The sequence below is a fragment of the Corvus hawaiiensis genome, chromosome 19 (genome assembly GCF_020740725.1).
Source record: "Corvus hawaiiensis isolate bCorHaw1 chromosome 19, bCorHaw1.pri.cur, whole genome shotgun sequence".
In the NCBI taxonomy this organism is placed as follows: Eukaryota; Metazoa; Chordata; class Aves; order Passeriformes; family Corvidae; genus Corvus; species Corvus hawaiiensis.
Window position 1 is genome coordinate 8108562 of NC_063231.1, and position 24444 is coordinate 8133005.

The 24444-nt window shown below is 45.9% G+C and overlaps 1 protein-coding gene across 1 annotated transcript in view; it reads right to left on the bottom strand.

The window, feature by feature from the left end:
* Positions 1 to 24243, bottom strand: part of UBE2O (ubiquitin conjugating enzyme E2 O) — a 62425-nt gene extending 38182 nt beyond the window's left edge. Inside the window, exon 1 of the mRNA XM_048323581.1 lies at positions 23827 to 24243. Within this exon, the coding sequence (XP_048179538.1) occupies positions 23827 to 24204 (378 nt within the window). The 5' untranslated portion in view covers positions 24205 to 24243. The remainder of the gene's footprint in view (positions 1 to 23826) is intronic.
* Between the last annotated feature and the right edge of the window lie 201 nt (positions 24244 to 24444).

Genomic DNA, 24444 nt, shown 5'->3' on the forward strand with positions numbered 1-24444 from the left:
ATTATTTATTTTACTGGCAACAAATCACTTCTGTGGCTCTGCATATTTACATGACATTTTGGAAAACACTACAACACAGATCGCCTGGCCTGGTGAACGCACCACTCTGAAAACAAAGTACAAGGCAGTAATTCAAGGGAAGGAAGATAAGACAACAGGAAGGTTACTGGGTTGTTATTATTTAAAGGAAAAGAAGTAAGTTTGGGAGCATTTCCCAGAAGAGAGAATGTGGTTGGGAGAGAGGAGGATCCTGGAAGTAGACAAGCAAAGCTGCATAAACAACAGCCACTCTCAGCTTTTCAGTATCCTCAGCCTCACTTTTCTATCTGGTGTGTAAATGCTGACCACCACCACACAACCCACATGTGTCAGCCTGGGTTAAACGCCTGAAAAAGGGGTAAAGCAGCAAAGACAACCTGGTACTCAAAGAAAAAAAATTATGAAAGAGTTTGACTTTAGCCAACCTTGTCATCAAGTGCTGTTTGTTCAAACAGTACATTCCATATACCCACTGCCATCAACCAATAACCAGGACTTTCATCTGGGAACACAATCAAACCCTGTGTGTGCAAAAAGGTTTACAAAACTTTAAAGGAAATAAAAATAATAAAATAAAAAAATAAAGTAAAAATTATTCAGAAAGCATGAACATAATGATGCTCAGCATAAAGATATAGAAGAGTAAAGTTTAAAAGTACATAGCTATGAATGTAGACATAGAAAATATGTAAAGATCTTTCAAGAGAAGATTTAGTGACTAGGAAGTCACTTAGAGTCCTATGGGGAATATTTCAAAGATGTCACCAGTTACAGGATTTAATCTAAATGTTGGATTTTAGTTTTTAGCAGCAGTTTATAGTAAAAAATTATCTGCCTTCTCAGTGTTTACAGTTCTCGCCTCATGTACTCAGTCTTCTAGATACAGCAGTTTTGGGAACATCAACTGCTAAAAGACAAAAAGATCATCGCCAGGTGCAATGTCCCAAAAGCAGATTATTACAGATTATTACAGAACGCCCCCTCCCATCTTCTTACAGGGCAATGGCTGATTAAAAGCAATACTCTCCTACCACCTCTGCCTAAGTATTTGAGGAAGGCTTGACCAAGAGCAGTGCTCCAGCACCAGATGGCACTGTTACCTGAGGAAAACCGCAGGAGACCGGAGTTACAGGCACGGGAAAAGCTGGTTGGGAGCAGTAAGCAGGAACGTGGACAACATTATGCCTATACATCAGCCAGCACTGCTCACAGAGGCTGCCCCAACGCTCCCGCAGTAAAGCCTCACCCAAAGGACAGATCAGAGCCAGCAATCCCCAGGAAGAAAACTGCTGTGAGGAGCCCAGCAGCTCCACAGAGCCCCGAGCCCAGCGTGTCAGGAGACGCCTGGTTCCAACAGGACTTAAGGAATGGCTGCAGACACCCTGGTGAACACCTGACCACGCAGGTGAAAGCAATGGCTGTGCTGCTCTTTTGGCAGCATCCCATAAGGTCTAAGGGAAATGCATTTGACTGCTAGAAGAAAATCCCCTGAGAAGACGCTCACACGGATGCTGACACCATCCAGTGTGACAGGAAGAAGAGAATCCCATTTCAGCCTCCAGTCTGGATTCCCAGGATTCCCACCAGCCCACTGTTTTAACTTGCCAATTAAGCTGTGTTCCTCCTTGTGTGCAAAAATAGTCTGTCCAGTAGCTCTTTTATTTACCTGAAGCAAAAGAATTCCTCAAATTGTTGCCTTGGGAGGTAGATGGCAATTATTATGCAACAGGTTTTCCAGGTTCTTGCTGGACCTGGATGGATTGGGATGCCATCTGGACAGCATCAGTGGCACAGAAATTAGTCACTGGCCACTCTGAGCTACATTTGGGGCATACTGCCAGGCCTGGAGGAAAGAGTGGGGCTGCTCAGACCTCCATCTGCCATTCCAGAGGACAAAAAGGATGCTGTGAGGAAATCTGCGTGACTGTTGCTGGCCAATTCATTACCGAGGCACAACAGGTGCACCTCACCTTTCTATATATTTGAGAGTAGGAATAAAGAGTGTATCCACAAAAAATATTCCTTTGCTCCACATTCCTGAAGCAAACCAGGGTGGGCTCGTTTGCTGAGCCAAACTGGACTCTGCTGGGTTGTTGGCAACTCTGTGCTAGGGCACAAAGCATCCTCCCTCCCCTTGCAATCAGGTCAGCAGCGTGCAGGAGAAACTCCTTATTAGCCCACAGCAAAAAATCCACCTTGCAAAAACTGCCAGGGAACAACAAGAGGGAGACACATCAACAGAAAATCACCGTGTCTGCTTTCCAGCTGGTTAGCTCATTTGCTGCTGCTGTGAATACAAACCAGCCATTTAAATTAGCTTCTAATTGTTCACAATTATTCAGACACAGCACAACCTGCAAGCAGGAAGACGTCAGGCAAGTACGAGAGAAAGAATGGTTTCAGATGCCTTAAAAAGATTCACATTGTGAGCCTTGCAAGTCTCACAGCCTGCCATCTCCAGCAACGCTGCCTCTCTCACAGACCCCCCAGATGTACGCTTGGCATTGCAGAGGAAGGAGATAATCCACGGGTGTTTCTACACTTCAGGTTTCTAATCTTTCTTGCTCCCATTTTTGGACTGGTTCAAAAATTAAACCAATAATATTTTGGTCTACCCCAGTCGTTCACAGTCTCTGCACACACAGGCAGTTTGAGCAACACTATTTATAAAGCTGCTTAAAATTCTGGACACAGCCAGAGCTCTTTGATAGGATGTCAGCCATGCGACACCCGAACGTAGGAGGTTGACACAGGATGGTTAGTGTAATACAGCCCACTCTCCTTTCCCTTTCTTTCACCCAGAGCCTCCACTACCACCCTCACAGGAGTCCCTTCCCCCACAGACAGCAATGTTTCACAATTGCTGCAATTTTCTCTCCTAGGAAGGAGGGAAGATATTAGCGTGTTATCCTTAAATCCCTGGTGTGCCTGTTTCAGTTCACATATGAGACCCAGTGCAAGTCCACTCTGCAGGTCAAATTACTTTAGGGGACTGAATCCAGACGTATCTTAAAGAAAAAATTCCCTCACATTCAGCCCTGTTTGGATCCAGAGGCAGAGCACTGCCACAGAGCCAAAATACTGAAATAAGTCTAGGAACTTCAGCAAATTCCATAAACTTGAGCAAGATTATTTTATCAAGTACAGAATCTCCTAGAGGAGACAAAGTAACCCTGAAAAGCAATGTATAAATAGCTGTAGCTGAAAGCACAGCAAATGCTGTGTCATGCCACATTCTCAAGTCAATCCCAGGCAGCGAGCGCATGAAGCTGCCCAGCCTCCCTTGTACCTTCTCTGAGTTTCATGCCTGCTCTGGAATCAGAGCATCCCCCTGGAGAAATATTCCTGGTTGATCTCACATGCAGAACACACTCCCCAAGCACACTGCAGTGCCTTAATGCTCTGTTACACAGGAGGAACGCTGCATGGACAGACAGGCTGCCTGCAGCCCGAGGAGGAGAGAGAGGGCAGTGGATTCCAGAGGCGGATCAGGACCTGGCTAGCTTAGCTGACAAATACAGGATGCTCAGGCTGGCCTTGGGGGCAGTTTCCACAGCCAGTGATTAAGACCACTCTGGGGACACTCAGATTTAGCTGACAAGGAAACCAGTGGCACTGCCTCCTCGTGGGGCCACAGCCAGGGCAGAGGTCTGGGGTCACCTCGCTCCCTCCTGGCACAAAGGCAAACACTGCTTTAAGAGGTACAATGGCCAATGCTTGCTCCAAGGCAGAGCAAGCATTCTGCAAAGGCTTCCTGTTAAATAACACGCCTTCTGAGCCAGCTGCATCCACAGTTAAGTCAGACATTGCTTAAAAAAAAAAAATCAAAGCCTTTACATTCAGCTGAAGCAACTTCTGGAATGCTAGAGAGAATCCACCCAAATTTCAGTGACAGTGTGGGTACCCCATGCATGCATTTATTTCTGATAAACAGCAAAGCCACTCCCCCAGCTCACACTGCAGAAGAGTGTGTGAATGCTACTGGGACAATGCAGCACAATTGCATCATTGCCCAAAAAACCTCAGCTGCATTTTCTATTCACTGAAAGAGTTTCAGTTATCCCCCCTATACATAAATGCTGTATTGGCCATTACAAAAAGGAGGAACAGCCCTTACTGAATCCATACACCAAGCTACAGAAGCTCAGTTATTTAACGACTGGATTTCTGCAACCTCTGCACTGTGACATCCCTTTCTGTGAGGGGTGGATCCACCACCTGCGGAATGGCTGGGGGAAGACCAAAACATCTCCCAGCCACAGCAGGTTTAATTCACTGCCTCCTGCTTGTCCACTCTATAATACAAAAGCAAGCAACCAACCTTCAATTCCTTTCAATAAATCTGAGAAAAATCTCAACAAGAACTGGTGACAGTTATGATACAATAGGGACAGAAATATAAAAGCCCTGCAGAGTCTGACTTAATACCCTTGGAGCAAAGCCTTGTTTCTCCCCCCTAGAACAGATGAGTCTACTGGACTGACTTTTTCTTCCTTCCCATCTCAGCCAGAGCACAAAGCTTTCAACACCATATTTAAAACTCATCAATGTCATCATACAGCACTCCTGTATCATTTTGCCTTCAGGTGTTTTCTTGGCTGACTTCTAAACCATTTACTATAAGCTCTCCAGATTTCTGCCAGCAGCCTGAGACAACACAGCATTTGCCCAGCAGAACATCCAGCAACTGCATGGAAACACCACTCTCCTCTCCACATTACTCCACAGGTTCAGTTATTCAGCAGCATATCTGAAGTGACAATAATTCAGTGTTATAGCCTGGGGAATCTTCTTTTCTCCCCATCTCTTCCTTGGGAACTAGGCAACCAAGCAGCACATCTGGAGATGGCTCACAGAACTCACCAAGCCCCTGGTGTAAGCAAACGCTTAAAGCAGTGGCACAGGAACCACAGGAGCAATCAAGCCAGATGTTCCCTGGTTTTGTACAATGTACACACAGTTCCCATTCTAAACCTGCTTGAAGGCAGATTATTAAGTTCTCCTTTACACAGGTTTTAAAGGCAAAATCCTTTCCACTTGCATTAATCCTCACCAGGGTAACATACAGACAGCTACAAATTTCCTGTAGGAATACATCTTTATGCTCCTCTGCTCTGCACAGGCTCTACAGCCCAACAGCTATAGAGCAATCACAAATTACTGGGAAAAAATATTTCCCAGGATACTCAAATCCAGTTTCCAAGGAAGGCTTCTGTGTTTAGGAGACCCAGCATCCGAAGAGTCCCCAGGGGAGTAACATACTTCTAGACCAACCAGGAAGCTGTGAAATATTCCATTTTTAACACGAGGAGTGTTTCCGAGAGACCCAGAACTGCCCCTTCACTAAAAACATTTCTGAAAGGTCACCTCTTACAGGCAAGCAAGGGGAGATTGACTGTTAGCAGAACTCACCTCAGAGCTGACTATTTCCCCATAAATGTAAAAGACTAAAGCCTCAGAATTTTCCAAACTGGGGTTTAAAATTGTTTTAAGGGATGCTTTGCTGCATCCTTCACCTTGCATATAGATCAGGAAGCTGCTCCTAGCAGGAAAATGTCTTTAGTGTCTTCTTGCCCAATGTCACAAACATCACACAGTAACATTACCTGTAAGGTATTTCAATGCAGAGCTGGTTAGAGAAGATGATAAAATAGCATTGGGGGATGTCATGTTTGACTTGGAAACTTTGTCATATGCTTCACACTTATGAAGTGCATTTGCTCCCCTCCTGTCTGTCCCAGCCCTCCTTCAGATGAGCTTAAGGTCTGAGATGAGCCAAGGTCTTTGATTTAAAGCACCTTCATTGCCTTGCTGGGCTCTCTCAGGTGTAATCTGACTGGATGTAAGCAGCTCTACTGAGGATGCCCTTGGAGGAGTAAGTGCTCACTTCCAGACAGCACAAGCAAAAAGTGGTAAAAGTCTGCTTGCCCAAAGTCAGCAGCTCTGCCTCCAAATGGCCACGTGGCCAGGCAGTGAGAGTTTTTATCCCCTCTAAAGAAAGCATCCAGAGCACCTTTCAGAGCAGAAAGGTACCAGGTCCTAGCACAGATGCGATACGGAGTCTTGCACTGTACCTGTGCTAATAGCAAATATCTTAACCAAGAAGAAAAAATACCAAGGACAAATGATAAAGCGAATCCATTACAAAGCCACCGATCCCTGTCCCTGTAGTGGCTTGACTCCAAGTGCATGCTTTGTACATCTGGATGTCTTTACATCTACACACCAAACAATAAAAACAGTCTGGTGAACAACTAATCAATAGTCTCCTCTGCAAAATAAATTTACCTTTTAAGCCAAGCCTGTTATCCTTGACAGTGAGCCCCATATTTCCTGGAACTGTAATTCACTTGATGCCTACTTCCTAAAATTACCTTTTTTGAGGATATATTGCTATGCACATACACAGCAGGTAAGTGGGTATTTTGCTTTAACACCAGACTCTGTTATGTGCCATATACATAACACGTTCTTCGCTTTAATGACTTCAGCTATAACAGAGGGATTTCAGCTCATCACAACCCCAGTGAAACACTGAGACATAAACACAGGTGGAGCAGATTTGCAAACACTACAAAAACACCCCTGCAAGATGATTGAGAGGGCTCTGCTCCCCTGACAGCTGGAACAGTGCTCTGCCTCCTCTTCCTCTTCTGAAAAATGGAGGTGAACTGAACTCTGCCTTTACCCAGCACTGCCAAAATTCCACAGTGAGGACTGTCCTGAAAAGCCTTGAAACAGGGACAAAGCTGCACGCCTGTGACTGAGGAAAGGAATGACTGGACAGCAGATTTCAGAGTTGCTGAAAAGTCACATGGCATGAACTAAACAGCATTAGCACAACCGTAAGCAGAACTGCTCCGAGGTGCTGAGCCCCAGCCATGTTCTGGGAAGGATCCATGGGCTGGTAAACCTTAGGCTGCATTATATGGCCTGTCATTCCTAATTAAACACACAAACTAAGTTCCTCCTTAAAACTGCCCCTGTCCATTAATTGCCACTGTACACTACTCAGATGTGGCAGGCTCCTGAACAAGAGATGTAACCCTCAGCAGCAACTCTAACCAAGCCACACGAGGCACTGCCAGGACACTCCTATGCTGACAACAGTGATTTTTACTTGAAAAAGGTTGCTCAGCTTTGCAGGCATGTGCAAGGTACTGTGCCATCAGCCACTGAAATGCAGCAGCACTGGGGTTGAACATGGTACCTATAAAAAACCAGGTGCACTGTTAAACTGGGGACAGTAATATGCCAAGAAAACGGCACTCAAGTATCTACTCATGTACTCAAGATACTGTCAAGATTAAAAAGTATGTTGTGTATACAGAAAAAGCCACAAAAGGGACACTTTTGCTAGGAATATGAAATGACCCACTGTGTTCTTAGCACAAAATCCAGAAAGCACCTGATGCAGTAGAATCTTTAGTGAAAAGTCCTCAATCATGAACATCTGTGTAACAACCACCAGCCTGAGGCTTGCTGCTGACACACATTCCTCATCTTCCTGTCAGAATTTTTGGGGGATACAGCCCTTATCAGGTGTGCATTGGGTGGTCCCCTGCATGTTACAACACACACCTTTGCAGCAGAGTCAAGCAGTGACCACAGAGTACCTCCTTCTCCACACACAGCCAGCTTCCATCCCACTTAATTCCTCCACTTGGATTCATTTCTCATTACCCCAGGGCTCCACGCCTGGCTCAGACTGCCATGGCTGCAATGCTACCTTTATCCTATCAGATACTTAACGGGGCCTCAAACCTCCCTGCTCTCCTTTACCCTGGCCTTGGGCTCTGACACTGCAGAATTATGATTTGGACAGGGAAAACATGGCACACAGGAGGATGAACTGCTCAGGATGCCAACACCAAAGCCTTAAGGATTGTATGTGCCATGGCATTTAGTAAGGCTCATGTTGCTGTTTCATTAGGCTTGCTTAATGAGTCATATTAAATAGCATATATATAAGAACAGGTTTTCTATTCATGCAAGGACCTCACTGGATTATTATGGTGAAATGCTGCCACTACAATGGAGTCTTTTTTCATTTTATATACTTAACCATGACCTACATTCCTTTGCTCAAACGAGCCCCATCTCCAGAGGGAATGTGCCTCTTTAATCAGCTCCAGCATTTTTTCAGGGTTCAGCAGGCACGGATGGAGTGGCCTCATGTCTCTTCAGATAACACAGCTCACAGAAGCTCCAAGAGAGAGTGGTAAAAAAGACACCAGGTTCAAATAATGGCAGGCAGTACCTGCAACCTGATTTGATGGGTACCCTTTGCTCCACAGACCACTGGGGTTGATGAATACCAAAGCCTCCACATGCCCCCAGTGAGCCTGGCCAGCTGCTTTACCTTGCTGGACAAGGGCTTGTCTCCTGGAGAAACTGCAGTCAAGATCAGATTTGAGAAGGAAGATGAGTTCAGGAGGCTGCTTTGGGGCACTCAGCAACCTCAACTCTTGTCTCCACAGGAAAGGAGCCTGTTAGCCATTAGTGAAAAGAACAGAGACAAGCAGACTCATGGGCTGCATTAAAATACAGAAAAAAAGAGCAGCAACTCGCGTGTAAGGATTACACCTAACCCGTGTGTCCCAAAGTTCTGGGAAATTCAAACTGCTTTCAAGATACAGCTGCTACTCTCTACTAATGCAGAGCTAGCAAAAACCAACCCTGCAAAACACACACCCCCAACCCAACCTAAGAAAGTCCCCAAGAAACCAGAAATGAACCATAGAAAGTTCAAAAGACAACGAATTTGTGTAAAGCTGCTCTGGGGCAGCGTATCCAAGGAGCCAGGCCCAATCCCTCAGGGCTGCAGCCTGAGCTGGCTCAGAGCTTCCCCATGGCACACTAGCGACATGGACACAGTCTGTCAGCAGGGCATCAGGGACAGCAGCTCACACTGAGGTCATCAGGAATGCAACAGGAACCGAGAAAAGGTGGAAAAAGCACTGACAGAACAACACACCTCACCGCCACAGCCTTCGGAAAACACATCTGAGCAGTGCATTCTCCCCATCAGGACGTGTTTCAGATCTAGCGTTTTTCAATCCCACAGCAATTTTAGACATTCAAAAAACCCAACAGTTTTTACAGGCTGAACCTCATCATTTTTCTCCCCTCTCCATCACCAGCAGCAGCACAGGTCCCTGATCCCTTTGAAGGCTGCTTGCTTCGTGGAGGCAGGATGCAGAACAAGATACGCCCAGTGTTGCAAAGCTCAACGCCACTGACAGCAGTAAAAATAACTCCTGCTTTGGTACACACTAAGCAGTTAAAAGCAGGAGATGCACAGAGAATGTGCATACAATAAGCTGTCACAAAACAACAAGGATTATGTTGCACAGAAATATGTCTCAGATTTAAACAGATATGAGATCACCAGGGGCGGGGTAAGAAAACCACAGATGAAGAAAATCCCACGGTTTTTCCTTTGGTTCTTATCACTCCAAGCAGAACAAGCTAAGCAGAGATCAGGCTTAAAGTTCTCTGTAATTGGAAGGAAACAAACACATCCTCTCCTTTTTCATGGTATAAACTCCTTCCTTTTTTCAGGCAGCTCTTCTGATACGCTGGCTGGGAATGTCAGTGAAAAGGACTTTACACTAAGGCAGCGGTCAGGCAGGTCTGGCAGCCAGATCACATCCAAATGCAGGCTCCCTAAGGCAGGACAGACCTGAGTCTCTCTTTGCAGCAGGACCCAGCACCACAGACACCATTTCTACTACATCCACCCCCTCACTGCAGCACCAGCACTTCTCAGGTTCCTGGTGCTGCTCAGCATCACATCTTCTCTCAAATTTCTCCATCCTCCTTGCCAGACTTGGGGAAATGAAACAAAGCTCCCAAACCCAGCTATGTGCAAGCAGGCACCTTCCCTCCGTACAACACACATGCTGCTTCAGCTCCAAATTTAGAGCTCTTCCTAGCTTTTAGTCTGGTCAGCAGGCCAGGCTGAGATAGATGATAACACAAAAATGGGAATTACTAAAAATCATTTACACAGAGGTGTGGTACACACTTGCCCATCAGTGCTTGAGTCTGCCACCACAGCCGTACTCCAGATCCTTTCAGGATTACCTTGTCACCACAACGCCATTGCCCACAGGCATCTGCACTAAAATCCTCCTTGACTGTCAGAAACAGACCAATACAGGGATAACTTCATGGGCTTTGGGTGTCTAAGTTCTCCAGCCAGGTACTCAGAAGCCTCAGAGTTAAAGCATTTAAGTGTCATGCACTTTTTGAACAGGAACAGCCCTAAGATCTGAAGTCTGCTTAAAATCGACGCCTGTAATTCAGAAGTCCCAAATCTATTTCATCTAGGAAAGATGTTTTTCATACAGTAGCTTTTAAAAAACGTATCAATTAAGTTTAAAAAGAAGCTGCTGCTCTCATCTCAAGACCAAGTGATGATTGGTAGAGATGATCTCAGAAAGTGATTGTAATAATAGCAATTTGCAATTGAATCCTACTTTTCTTCTACCACATGTACCCATCTCAGACTCTTCCACAAAGTTCAAGGAACACTCTAGGGCTGAATGGATGGATCAAGACAAATTGTAATTTTCCTCTTGCAGGAACACTCAGAAGTATAGTCCCACAATAACACTGCAGAGACAGCACGTGATGGATAAATATTCCATTGGGAAAGTCACCATGGCTCACTCTTTCAGAGGACAATTATAAAAAGAGAATTGTGAAGATACTTAACGCTCCACCAAAAAGCAGATTTCACCAACTGTCTGGGCACTCAAACAACACTTCTGTTCATAATAATGGGGAAAAAATAACCCCTTGTGATGTGCACAAAAGTAAGGAATTGAAAAAGTATACCGAGTTTCCTAAAAAAAAAAAAAATCCCTCATGGCGGTGGAATGGGGTGGGATAAAAACAAGACACACCCGACAGCGTGACGTTTTAACAGCAGCAGCTTTTGTGAATGGAGCACTGAGATGATTCAAGGAAGTATTAGAGTCTCAAAACACTTCAAGAGCAGCTCTGATCGATATCTATCTCACCATTACAACATCTCTTGGCAGAGACACGCACGTTTCAATACATCCGACAAAGACAATGCCTCTCTCGGCTCTGAGACACACACTCAACACATCACTCAGATTTCACCCAAGTGACATTTCAGTAGCACCTGCCCCCAGTGAAAACAGCTATTTATAGCAAGGTGGGTGTTGAGAAGGGTGATTTCACCCATCACTTGAGGCCTGGGTGCAAATCACAGCCTGCATGTTGTCATTTCTGATTAAAAGCTCTTCCTGGTCTCTAATGAAGATTTGCCACTTTGCTAAATCACACTGTAGCTGAACTTGGCAGGTGCCAGGTTTTCCTGAAAGCACAAGATAAAGGCACTGTTAAGAGGAGAGTAAGCTTAAGTAGCAGCACTAGGTATGCACAAAGCAGGTATTAACCTTGCAATGTTCCTCCCTGAGCCTCATTTCCATGAGAACAGAAGAAACATCCTTTGTTTTACCCTTCTTCAGAATACAGATAATCCTGCTTCATTTTATACAGCCTAAAGCAATTTAGTGGGGGGGAAAAAATGCCCTTTTAGCTCACGTGCCAGCGTTGCTCACTAGCCGGAAAACCTAAAAGCTCAGCTCAACATCACTCCTCAGTTCAGATGCAACACTCCCAGGCTAGAAGGTCATAATTAACCACTTAAGCATTTTGAGAATATCTAGGGATCTTTTTCTGATGAAACTGGAAAATTGAGAGGGCAGATGGATGCCCTGCCAGCCATCCGGAGCAGGGTAGGGACTGCTCTCAAGAGCAATGAACATACTACTGCCCTGAATAACTTAATTCCCAGTGAACAATGAAAATAGCAAAGATAAAAGATGTGAAGAGAAAGGGTCTTTGAGTCTCTGGAGGTGTGGGGAGAAAACTAAACCTAATCAAAGTGCATGAACACTTCAGGGCCTCCAAGCAGCCAAATGGTATCAAAAATCAAAGAAAGAGCTACGAAAAAACAACCTGCTACAACAACAAACTTTTGTGTACAGCAGCAGTGCCTGATCCTCTTACAGCACAGCAGGAACCACCTGAGCCAAGAGCCCAGTTAGAAATACTTAAGAACTGCAATTTGGTGTCTTTTCTACTACGCACAGTTGTATACACAGGTTGGACAATGATGCTCTGAATGTCACTTTGCCTCTAATCCTTGATCTTTTGTTTTAAGGCTTTATTCAAGCGTTGCCAGCACTGCAGATCAGAGGCAGGCAACCTGAACTGTGCTAAAGCTGGGCTAAGTTAGCAGCACTAACAAGAACAACTGGCATTTCATAAAGATTCCTTAGGCTGCTTTCCAGAACAAGAATCATGGACTCCCCAGCTCCTGGGGTGTTCAATTTGCTGCTACCATCACAAATTCTTCCAGCACCAAGAAGCAGCAGAAAGGAGTCACACAGCAGAGTTCTAAGATTGCTCATAAATGCTTTTATAGAATGGCTTGCTAGCCCAAACCAAGTACCAAGCAGTCACAAAGATCCCAGTTCTGGAGAAGAACTCTTCACCCTGAGTTTGTTGCCCCCTCAGCAGCACAAGAGCACAACACTCATTCAGAGACACAAGTACAGGAGCACAGAGATGGGAATCTGCCCTACAAACACCACCTTTAAAGCTGATTTTTCAGTCCCTTCATTTCTCACCACAGCTCTCCTGACAGCAAGCACTTATCACTGCCAGATTAGAAGAGATTATCACAAGAGAAAGTTAAGGTTCTTGTCAGTCACCAGGACAGTAAAGTGCACTCAGTGGTTACTATCAGAGGTCGGGTGGGTGATGAAACCTCTACCCAACTGACCATGGCCAAAGTCAAACACTGTTTGTCAAAACCAACAGGTTGGGTTTCCAGCACTGCCAGTTTCCAATCTGGCACAACCACTAAAGAGAAAAAAATTGCTTTTGCAGCTCCCTGTTTGCAGTGCTCACTTTAGAGCAAGTATGGCAGCTTTGGGAGCTCTCAGAAAAGAGCATTTCCTACGAAGAGCTGCCCTGCACGGCTGTACATATGCTAATCAGAGACTGCTGTAGCTGAAGAGAAAGCAACTGAGTGGGGCACTAACAAAAGAAACCAAAGCATCCCTGTGAGGGAGACATTAGGTGTGAATACACGTGGTGTGTTTGCACCCAGTGCCAATTAAGCAGCAGAATACACGGAATTAGTGTAAAACACACTCGGGCTGCATTCACTACACTAAAGTAAGAGGAAATCTGAATCACAATTATTTTAACCATTGTGCACAAACAGATTTCAGATGGTAACCAATACCTATGGATGGCAATTTGGTGCTAAATTATGTTACTGAGAATAAAGAATACAGACAGAACAATTAAGAGGAAGCCAGGAATTTAGCCCGGATTTCTTCCAAAATTCAAAGTGTGAACACTGAAAAAAAATCAGAAAGACCCCTCTAAATAAAGAATTTACACATGCATTGAAGTGACCAGAGCAATTACCATATTGGTGATATCTATTTTCCATAAATTAATTTTCCTCTGAGCTCCACAACAGAACAAGAAATATGAGAGCAGATCACATTAATACTCCTGTGAAATACAAAGAGTGCTTGATGTAGGAATTGTTAAGTTTTCATCTAACACTTGGGCTCAGGAAAGAAACATTAGTAGCATTCAGCAAGGTACTCGAGGCTGATCAGGGCAGCCAGAGCCAACTGATGAAGAAAGCACGGTGTCAGCTGGAGGAAGTGTGGACAAGGGTGGCAGGAATAGTGGGGAAAGAGCCTCTCCAGGAAGCAAGTTAGTGATATACAGTCTGAGGGTGAAAAGGGAGAAAATAACTGTGCTTCACCACATAATAGCACATTTATAAAGACAAGCAGCTATTTCGGAGCCAAATTTGCTTTTTACTAGGTGTAAGCTGTTTGCATGTTTATGCTAGAAATTACAACTTTTCTCATCCAGACTGGGACAGGTTCCTAATTCAAGGAATCAAAGCAATGAGTTAACCCTTTAATAGAACTTCTCTGAGAGACAGAGCAGGCTGCTCCTGCAGTGATGCCCTCAGCAGCACCAGCCTAGAGTGCTCACAGGGAGTCCCTGCCCAGCACACATTTTGTTACAATAAAGTCACCCTGCACTTTGCTTTATCACTACAGGGCAGATTTCATTCATGAACCAAATGACACTTTTCTCTGTCATGTACCAGCACAATCCCCACCACCACACAAAACTAAACAGAGGAAGTTTCTGGCCCCAGAGTCAAAAGCGCCAATAAGCCGAATCAGCTACACGGGTCAGATGTGGTGGGGGAAAAAGTAGTTACTGAGCCAATGACATGCTCTGGATCTGCTTGTCCAATTGTAACACACAGTGAGATCCCACAACACTGACATTAGGACAATAAAAATATCAGTTAATGAATTAAGAAAGCCATCCTGAAGCTTCTTCCTAAACTAAGCAGCCAGGAATGCTGGTGTTTCCTGTACAGTGTCACTGTCACTGCTGTGGCATTCCACAGGGTGCTCTCTTCTTTCTTGTATTTCAGCCATGTACAGAGATGCACAGTTGAGGAAGTTCTGTGATTATGTACTACTACAACTAGGAAGAGCTTCCCAAGCTCTTTGGAATACACTTGAAACGCTGACCAGACCATCCCTTACAGGAAGCAAATAATCATCCATCCGCAGACTTTAAGAAACAAAAAGCCACAAAATCAAGTTTTAAACTAAGGATGAAGATCCCTCCCTCTTCCCTGCTCCCACTTTCTGCTTTAAACTGAACCCACAGGCAGTTCACCAAGACAATGCTGTACCACAGCATGGAAAATCAGAGCAGCTTCAATAACCTGCAGCACAAGGACAGAGAAAAGACTTCTGACAGAAGTTGCATGTGCTAAGGACAAAAATCTGAAGAGGCGGTTCATGATGTATCACTTCCAGCCAGTTATCCCACTGTGTAGTAACTCTAAATTTAGAAAATGTGGCTATTTTGTCTCAAGACTGATGTTGTTTCAAGGAACTTGGACTCTGAGGCTGAACCGAAGCCTAAGTAATACTTGCAATAGTCATGAGAATTATTCACTTGGATTAGATACATAACCCACCTTCCAAGAGGAAACAAACCAACTTTCATCTTCAAAAGCAGACAGAAAGGCAAAACCAAAGGACAAGCAGGGCCATGCTGGAAATCCCATCAACTCTCAACAAAAATACTAAGCAGTGCTCTGTGCACACTCACTCCAAACACTGAAAAGCAAAGATGTGAGGGCAGAGAGCAGAGGCAGCACTGGACACTTGGCATGGGCAGCAGCCCCTCATGCTGCTGAGACCTCTGACCCCTTTCCAGCAGCAGGTAAAGCAGAATGGCCATTTCAGTGCCATGAGGGTAAAGGAAAATGCAAAGGCTCCTAGGTGATCGGTGCTAGTCAAGCCCCAGCTGTTTCAGTATAGCTGCTGCCAACAATTTCACTGAGGACTGAGATCTAAGACCAGTTCTTTAACAACAGATCTTGAGCCAAGAGATCTGAAATACCCACTTGATTCCAGGAACACCACTATGAACTAAGAGTTAATCTTGGCTGTTCTTCACTGACTACACTTCTAACCCAGCCTTGCAAAAACCCCCAGCTCACTAGACCTACACCTAAACTAAATTTTAAAACACTGGGCTACTCAGCTTAGCTTCTCATGTAAGTGAAACCAAATCAAACCTGAGTTACTCAACACCAAGCGGTGAATTCCCAAGCATCCCATTTCACACATACACCAAATAACCAATGTATTGTGGCTCTGCCTGAGAGTAATTTTCCCAGACAAATCTCTAGCTGCAACTGCACTAAGGAATGTCAAAAAGTGTTTCCACTGAGCAGCCAGCTCAAGCTCTCCAGCCCTGAAAATGGTCAAATAGAGAAGGCACTGAGCACACACCATGAAAACACCACCTGGCAGCACTAATGCTGGCTGTCTTACCCAGAGTCACCTGAGGGGAGACTTTCTGTCACCTTTCCAACACGCACTGCCACATCAGAGCCCAGGAAATGCTTTGAAGATGAAAAGTGCTACTTATTTGCTAAGTATCCTTTATCAGCAGAAAAGCAGCACCGTTTCTTACACCCAAATGATTCATATGAAAAGTTCTTTTATTCTCAAAGAAGTTATATCCTTTCAAAAGTAGGTAAAAAATAAATCAGTCATGATGGAACTAATTCCAGCTCACAGTATTAGTGTATTTTACTAAGCAGAAGATTCATCATCCACTGACAAATGACAACTGTACCCAGTCACTTCCACAGGAATGAGGTACCAGAACTCCCAGCTCCGGGCTAAGAAAAATAGTTAAAAGCCTTAAGCTCCTCATCTTTGCAGCTGGTGATTAAATAGCCCTCTTCACTTGTCTGTCTCCAAACCCCTCCCTCACATGGAGAAAAGCTAAAGGCTTTACAGGCAGCAATAAGAGCAAACCACTGAGACTGAGTCTGATGCGTGCTGAATACAGAACCACACAGTACCACTGCTGCAGTTTTATTGTACAAAACCAATCCTGCTTAATGGACCAAGGGTATGGCTATGCAGTTTCTCTTCAACTCAAGAGACTGTAACCAGAGGCTGTGAAGTGATACCACTGCAAATGCAAGCTGAGCATGGTTTCCTTGTTCCTAATGTACTCCTGTGAATTTAGTTTTTCCTGGCCTGGAAGCTACAGTAAGATACCAAGGGCTCCTGTCCTCTCCTGGCCTGCTCTGCTGCCAGTCCGTGGTCTCACCTCCTGCCAACAGCCTTCTCACTACCCATTCTTTCACACAGAGCAGCAGCACCAGCTGGTGAGGAAAGAAACAAAGGTCATGATTTTAAAGACAATGGCAAAAGCATGGAAAAACCCCAGCTTTGCAATCCCAAAGAAGCCTACCTACCTAGAGCATCCAACATACATCAGCAGGGTTGTTCAAACCCTTTGAAAAACTAGACAGATTATTTATGGTGTAGCTTGATGTGTCCCACTTTCAAGGTCTCAGCATATGTGCATAAAAAGCATTTTGTATCTTGGCTTCCACCTTGTATATCCAAGCAACCTTGTACACCATCCCAGCAGCTAACACAGCAAGCAAATCCAAAAACCCACCAGAACTACCGAGGCTCATGAAGATACTGGTCTAAGACACCACTTCCACACATCGGCTGTTAATTTGTTAAATTTTAGACCAGCAGGTCCACACTGCACATTCTAATCTCACAGCATAGAAGCATCAATGCTATTTAGCTTAAGTCTTCCCAGTAACCTGAACTGAACTGCAGCTCCCTGCAGTCAAAGCTTCTCTGGTGCAACCTGCACCTGACTGATGGAGAAGGCTGAACAAAGCATAAAAGTGATGTCATTTCTTTAAAAAGCATTGTAAAGCATTAAAAATATGTACAGAGGTACAGAGTTCTTTGTCTTCAAATCTGCCCACTCTCAACCTATGGTTTTGGCCTTGGTCATTCTGTGAGAGGAAGAAATTCCATCTGCAGGTGCTTATTGGATCTGCCTCTCCATTAAGATGCTTTAAATCCCAATACAATTAAGGGCAGAAAACAAAGATAATATCACCTGTACTTGACCTTATCTCTCCTGCACATGCACATATCCAACATACACTTATCAAGCCCACATCCACCACCACGTTTGTTTCCATCTACACCACACGCTGAAGATCTGAGCCCAGTAAATGTTCACAATTTCTTCTTGTGTCTCTTCCACAGCCTGGTCCAAGCGCTCCCAAAGGCTGGGGCAGAAAGCACAGCAGACACACCACTCCATACCTTTCTTTTGGCCAGATGTGCAGTCAAACACATAAGGGAGGTAAGAATAACCCTGAAACGCACAGTAAGAGATGTTTTCTATCCAGAAACGCATCCAGGCATGTAAGTCACCAACTGCACCAAGCTGGGCTGTGTGTGCTCTGTACCACCACAGGCACAGGATCCTCTGAAATTCAGTCAGCACAGACCAGAAACAAAATTAAAGCTAAAAAGACACCTGTCAACTTGAAACTCAGGCACATCTGAAAGTGCTGCAGCTATTACAGTAATCAGCATCTTTACTACCTACCGTCTTTACTGTCAAAACCACATGCTCTTCACACTATTTGATGTTTTTCATCACCCCTAACAATCATTACCCCTCAAAGTTTCCTGCTCCCTTCACAGAAACATTAAACAATCAGAAAGAAAAAACCTCATTCATATCTGTCAGATGGAAACCCCCCCAGTCCTGGGACATTGTCATTAACAGAAACTTACTTTTGCTTAATTTCCCAAATTCAAGTTAGCAGACTATTTTTGATTCAGACATAAACATGCACATTTCTATTTAGCAGGCTAAAAGCAAATGGAAGAAAGCCCAAACATTACCATGGAGTCTCCCTTCAGGTTTTTGGTTTTTTTCCTAGGAGTTAGCATTCTCATACCTTGCCACAGGTCTAAAGGTCTCAGGAGTGGGACACATCAGCTACACAAGGTAGAGCCTGAGCTGAGTTACAGGTCTGGTACTCTGGAGCACTATGTAAAATGCAGAAGCCGAGCCATCATCTCTCACATCTCTCAGTTCCAGGAAAGTCAGGACTGCCAACCTCAAAAGCAAGTGCAAAGATTTCAGCTCAAGCAATCAGCTCTTGTACTTAGGATGACCTAAACACAGGTCCCTTTGGGCAAAGACCCTGCATGCACATGGTGGGAGGTAACAGCAAAACGGAAAAAATGAGGCAGGGTTTTCCTAAGTAGCATTTAGGAAGGTGTCATCACCTTCTGAGCCTTTGAAATCCCCCAAGTAATTAAACAGTCAAAGGAGAAGAGGCTTTTAGCTTTCCAAACACCAATTATTTCCCACACCAACACAGATGTTGAGCATTAAAAATAATGTGTTTCCTCTGAAGAAAGGAGAGAAGCTGAGGACAGCTGCCATAGGCAAGCAAGACCTTGTCCCAAAAAGCATCTGTCAAAGCTGCTTTTATTTAACTTCAATAAAGAATCTTTAGCCAAAAAAGAAACTTTATAAAATTGCCTGAAGTCCCTTTTTTGCTGAAGTCTGCACTGGAGATCTATCACATCAGCAAATAAAAAAACTTGTATGAGAAAGCTGCAGCAAAATGTCTCACCCACACAGGTATTTCAGAGCCTGTCATGGGCATTGATTGATTCCTTCTAAAGCTTTTAGTGCACATTAGTTTGTTTATTAGTCCTAAAAGCATTACTAATTTAGTTTGGGGTTTTTTTAAGCTATAGCAGCACACTGGAAGGGAGCACATCTTGGAAGAGAGCACATCACAAACACTGCTTGCTTGAGGACAGGCTTCGTCCATTTTAAAAATAACACTCCTGTCTACATTTGGAATAATTGTAATAAATGGCTTAGCCCAGATGGCCACTTTCAACTCCTGAATTACCAATTCACTCTGCACACAGTACACAAACCAGTAACAGTGTACAATATTTAGTACTCCTGAGACTTCCACACTGTGAATTGTGCCAGATTCCACTTTTGCAGTAAAATATTAATGATGATCCCCAAGTCTATATCACAAGAGCCAAACAAATCAAAACAGGGAATTGACCCAAGGGTACCTAACCTTGCAATGATACTCACAGGATGGAAAGGTCACACATTAATTGGTTCTGTATTATGCAGAACTGCAAAAATTCCAGTAAGCCTTTTCTGTCTCTAACAGCTACAAACATCAGGTGGTTTCAAAGAACCCCCCCGGGAGACTAACTGAAATGTCAGATGCAAGAAGAGGGTTAGATACAGCTTCCTCACCCAGTAAAACTCACTATTAATAGTTTATGGGCATGGAATTTGTGTGCTGCAACAGATCCAGAGTTTGGCACTGTTTTTGGCCAGCATTTCCTCATGGCCCCTGAAAAGGATCCTACAATCCCTCTTCACCTGCCCCAATGTACCCACACTGTTCCACTGCACTTTCAGATGGCCAACACCTCGCCAGGTTTGAAGATGGAAGATTTTTAAGGCTGTTTTCATCCCTCAGTTGTAAACAGGCTGCAGAGTCACTAGCTAGGATTAACGTCTGAAGGGCACATGCTGATGGGCTGGGATCCCAGCAGTGAGGGCTGAGAGTGGCTGTGAATGGACACAGGGAAAACACAGACCCTGACGATCTTCAGAAACTTCTCCTGTGACCTTGTGTTAGATCCATGACCCAGTACCTGAGGTTAGGAAATTACAGGAGCAAAGGGTGGAAAAGAACAGAAGGTCTGTGTGGGATGAAGCAGAGCTGAATTCATATAGAGCCTTCTGGAGGTAACATCAGGTAATTTCCAGGTAATGAGTTTATCAGCCACTGGTTTATGTCTGAGGAGTCCTGATAGTTTGAATCTGTTTCCAAAACAAAGCTGAATGAGGTAAGAGAGTCATCCAAACTAAGTTGTATTCTGGACCTTACAAAAAAAACTGCTAAAAACTTTTTAAAAATTGCACCTTGACTCTTATGGCAAACCTGGGGTCCTGCAATGGTCCCTACACATACATCAACCAGCACTGCCTGTGTATCACAGCATCACACCAAGCCCGTGCTCCCAGAGGCAGGCACAGGGAACTCAGGAGGCCTGGCTGGCTGAAGGCCTTCAGATAAGGTGCTGAAACACAACACCTGCACTTTCCATTTGCCCCAGCTGCACAAGCGGCCTATCTGCCTCGCCCAGGCTTTGTGAAAATGAAAGGTGGCAGAGAGGTCTGAGGCTTTCAGGGAAGAGGCAGGAGGAAGGGCAGCAGCATTTTGAAGTCCCCAGAGCCTGACTATATACCCAATATGTTCAAATGTTTCCATAAAGTTCCCAAAGGCAACTCAAGTGTGCAGCAGGAATGCTGAACTACAGCTGAGAGATCCTGAAATTAAAATTCAGCTGGGTCCCAAGTACTCCTGATAATTTAGAAAAAGCATCAGGTGTTCACAGCAGCTCATAGTACTTCCAAACCTGCCTTCCAAATTACATCCAGAGATTTGGCTTTAGCCAGCCAGAAGAATTGCTCTGCAGATTTGTTGGGTCAGGCAAGACACGGATGGCAAATATATTTGGAAAGGGAAGCTTTCTCCTTCCATGTCTGCTTGGGTTTTACAATACTCAGCAACGGTGATTTCCCAGTGCCTTAAATGGGTGATATGGCCAGGGAAAGCAGGAAAGAAGCACTTGAAACCAGAGGGTAAGAAATCCTGGCTCTTCTTTTATTCACATCATTGTTTTCATGCTGCTAATGACTATTAACAGGGGAACCAAAAGCAGGAATGTGCTCACATGTACAATTACTGGAGGAGCTGGTGGGGCTTTGCACTGCTAGGCTCTATCTCAAGAGAAAGCTTCTATTACTGATTAACATCAGTAATTGTGTGCCTGGGTTTAAGTGGCATTCTGCCTACCATTCCCAACAGGAAAGAGCAACAGCAAGTGTTGAACTTCCAGAAGCAACAGCAAAAATAACAACCTACATGAAAAAAACCCCAAACTGTCCAAGAAAAGATAGGAAAGCTCAAGGATCATAACTGGGTACAGAAAGTTGCTTTTGACCTTTGCACTGGAAGCCAAAGGTGCTGTTTCACTGGACTCAGTATTTCCAACAACTTTATTTCTCCCTCAGTTATTTGCTCTATCCAATACACACACCAGGACTCCCAGATCCTGAAGCACCTGACAAACAGGAGGTAGACAGGCAACCAGCCTTCTGTGTGGAAGCAGGACCTAACACACAAAATAGGCACACAAAAGTCCTAGCCTCAAGAGCATCTTTACCCTCTGCCCATTTCAGAGTTAAGGGAAATAAAAGGAAATAGAAGAGAGCAACAGGCATCCTCTGGAGTCCATGGTTTAGCTGTGACTAGGACAGGTCAACGTTTTAAGGTCATCACACAAGACTCTCACAACCAAAGATGCTAGAGAGTCAGGCACAGCCAAAAGAGGTACCTGTAGGTAACAGCACCAAAAACCCAACAAACTTTAGACCTAGGATAACCATATAATGCCTATGGTTTGTACCCCTCCCAGCACAGACAATGACAAGCGTGTCAGGCTTACCCGGCTGGTTCTCACACATCAGTGGAACCCAAAAGGGGCTGGGTCAGCAGACAGCTAAAAAACCCAATTATAACCACAAAACCATGATCACTCACACTGCATGCTTCCAGTGGCATCAGGTTTGTTTTCAGCAATCCTGAGCTGCAGTGCAGACTGTACACAATGCCTCTCAATTTGGTTAGTGGGCAGCTTTTCAAATGAAAAAAAAAAAAAAAAAATCAATAGAAGTACACCTAAATTTCTCAAGCATTCAGGAAGCTTCTCCCCAGGGTCCATTACCTGAGTGGTAAAGGCACCTACACCAGAGCAGCAGCACTAAAAGGAAAGACAGTTTATTTACATAACTGTCTTTGATTTCTGATCCTCCTCAGTCCAGCTTTTTCTAACACTGCAATGGGTGCAGTTACCAAGTGACTGAAGTCAGAGCTAACACTTCTGGATTTGGGAACCCAACAGACACAACTAAATCTGTGTTTACGCACCTAAATGGAGGTGGCTTTGTTTAGACACTTGAAAACCAAACTCAACTTGGGACAAATTTTTGCTGCAACAACACACAAAGATTTTACTGGAAGGCTGCAGTGATTGAATCATGGAGGTTTTTTTAGAGAAAAGAGGCTTTTTTTTTTCTTTTAAGGTAGAAATACATCACATGGCAGTATCTTTTCAGAATACCTGTTTTCATTTTCCTTATCTCCAAGTGGTCACGTGTCTAATGACACTACCACCTAAATTTAGCTCATTCTGTAGCACTGGCAATCCTAGCGATGCCTTTAGGACTGCAACACACCTTTCTTCCTCTCAGTCCCCCCTCTCTCCTGCAGCGTGCAGGGCCATTTCTGAGACAGCAAAGCAGACGGGTTCTCCAGAAGCCTCCTGCTTTCCACTGCCAGCCCAGAGGAGCAGGGGGACCCTGCAGGGACAGTGCAGGAGCCCTTTCTGCTCAGTGCAACGCCCATCCCTGGCAGCCCCTTTGTGCTCTATTACAGTGCCCCCCTCGCCCGCTTTTGTCTCTGAACTGTCTGTCAGCCTGGGCTAAAACCCCAGGCCAGACCAACTTTGGGAAGTGGGAATATTCCAGCGCAGACCTACACCTTGTGGCTTGTCAGATATAATTAAGATGCCACAGATTTACGCGTGCCTCATTAGCAAGGGGCAAATGCTCACGTAAACAAGGGCAGATGCAAACCGTGGTTGCTTCCTGCTGAAATCTTTATCCAGGGGAGGTTTCCCTGCTCAGCTGCTGACTCTCCTAAACAGGTAATGACGACACCGGGCAATAAAGGCTGGGACACTGCCCTACAACTCCAGCAAGTAAGAGATGTCTGGAAGTTCGCTCAAATCACCTTCACAGGCACGCTGCTCCTTATGCCACCAAGCCCCAGTGCCTCAGCAGAGCAGCCATGCTCTACCACCAGCGCAAGGCAGCAGCATCCATGCTGGGCTGCCAGAGAGAGTGTGATGAAGGGAGGGAACGGCATTTCACCCTCTGGAGGACACCGTCCCCCTTCCCCGCTCCGGCTGCTCGCTGCACGGGCGGGCAAGGACGGGCGTCACGGGGGAAAAAGGGCAGCAACCTCCTGCTCGGGAGCCTCCAGCGCACCCGACCCCGCAGCCCCGCAGGCCGTGCAGGCCCTGCCCCAGGAGGCCTCCGAGGCGGCGCCCCGGTCTTGCAACCGGCGCCAGCCCCCCGGGGAGGGACCCGGGCCCGTGCAGGCCGCGGGCCGCCCCCCACGCCGGTTACCTTGGTCTCCTTGACGTGCTGCTTGATGCCCTCCGGATACCACTGCACCCGCACGTAGCCCCGCCGCAGCGGGCTGGCGCGGCCCTCCTCCCCGCCGCCGGCGCCAGGGCCTCCCGACTCGGAGCCGCCCGAGCTGGCGGCGCCGCCGGCCGCGGCCCCGCGCCCGCCCTCCTCAGAGTCCTCCTCCGAGTCCTCGCCGTGGATGAGGCGCACCAGGCCGAAGCGCACGGAGCCGCGGTAGCGGCCCGACACCAGGTCGTGGGAGAAGAGGAGGCGCTGTGAACCGCCCGGCGGGGCGGAGAGGGGCAGCGCGGCGGGGGGAGCCGGGGGTGCCGCTGCCGGCGGTGCCGGTGCCCCCTCCTCGGGCTGTTCCGCCATGGCGCCGGTGAGCGGGAGCGCGCGGCCGGCAGGAGGGGGAGGGCAGGGGAGGGGCGGCAAGTAACGGCCGGGGGGCGGGGCCAGAGGAGGCCACGCCCACAGCACCGGCACAGGCCACGCCCACAGCACCGGCACAGGCCACGCCCACAGCACCGGCACGCCCCGCCCACCGCGGGCACAGGCCACGCCCACCGCGGGGAGGGGCGGGAGGGGAGGGCGGGGACCGGGAGGGACCGGGGG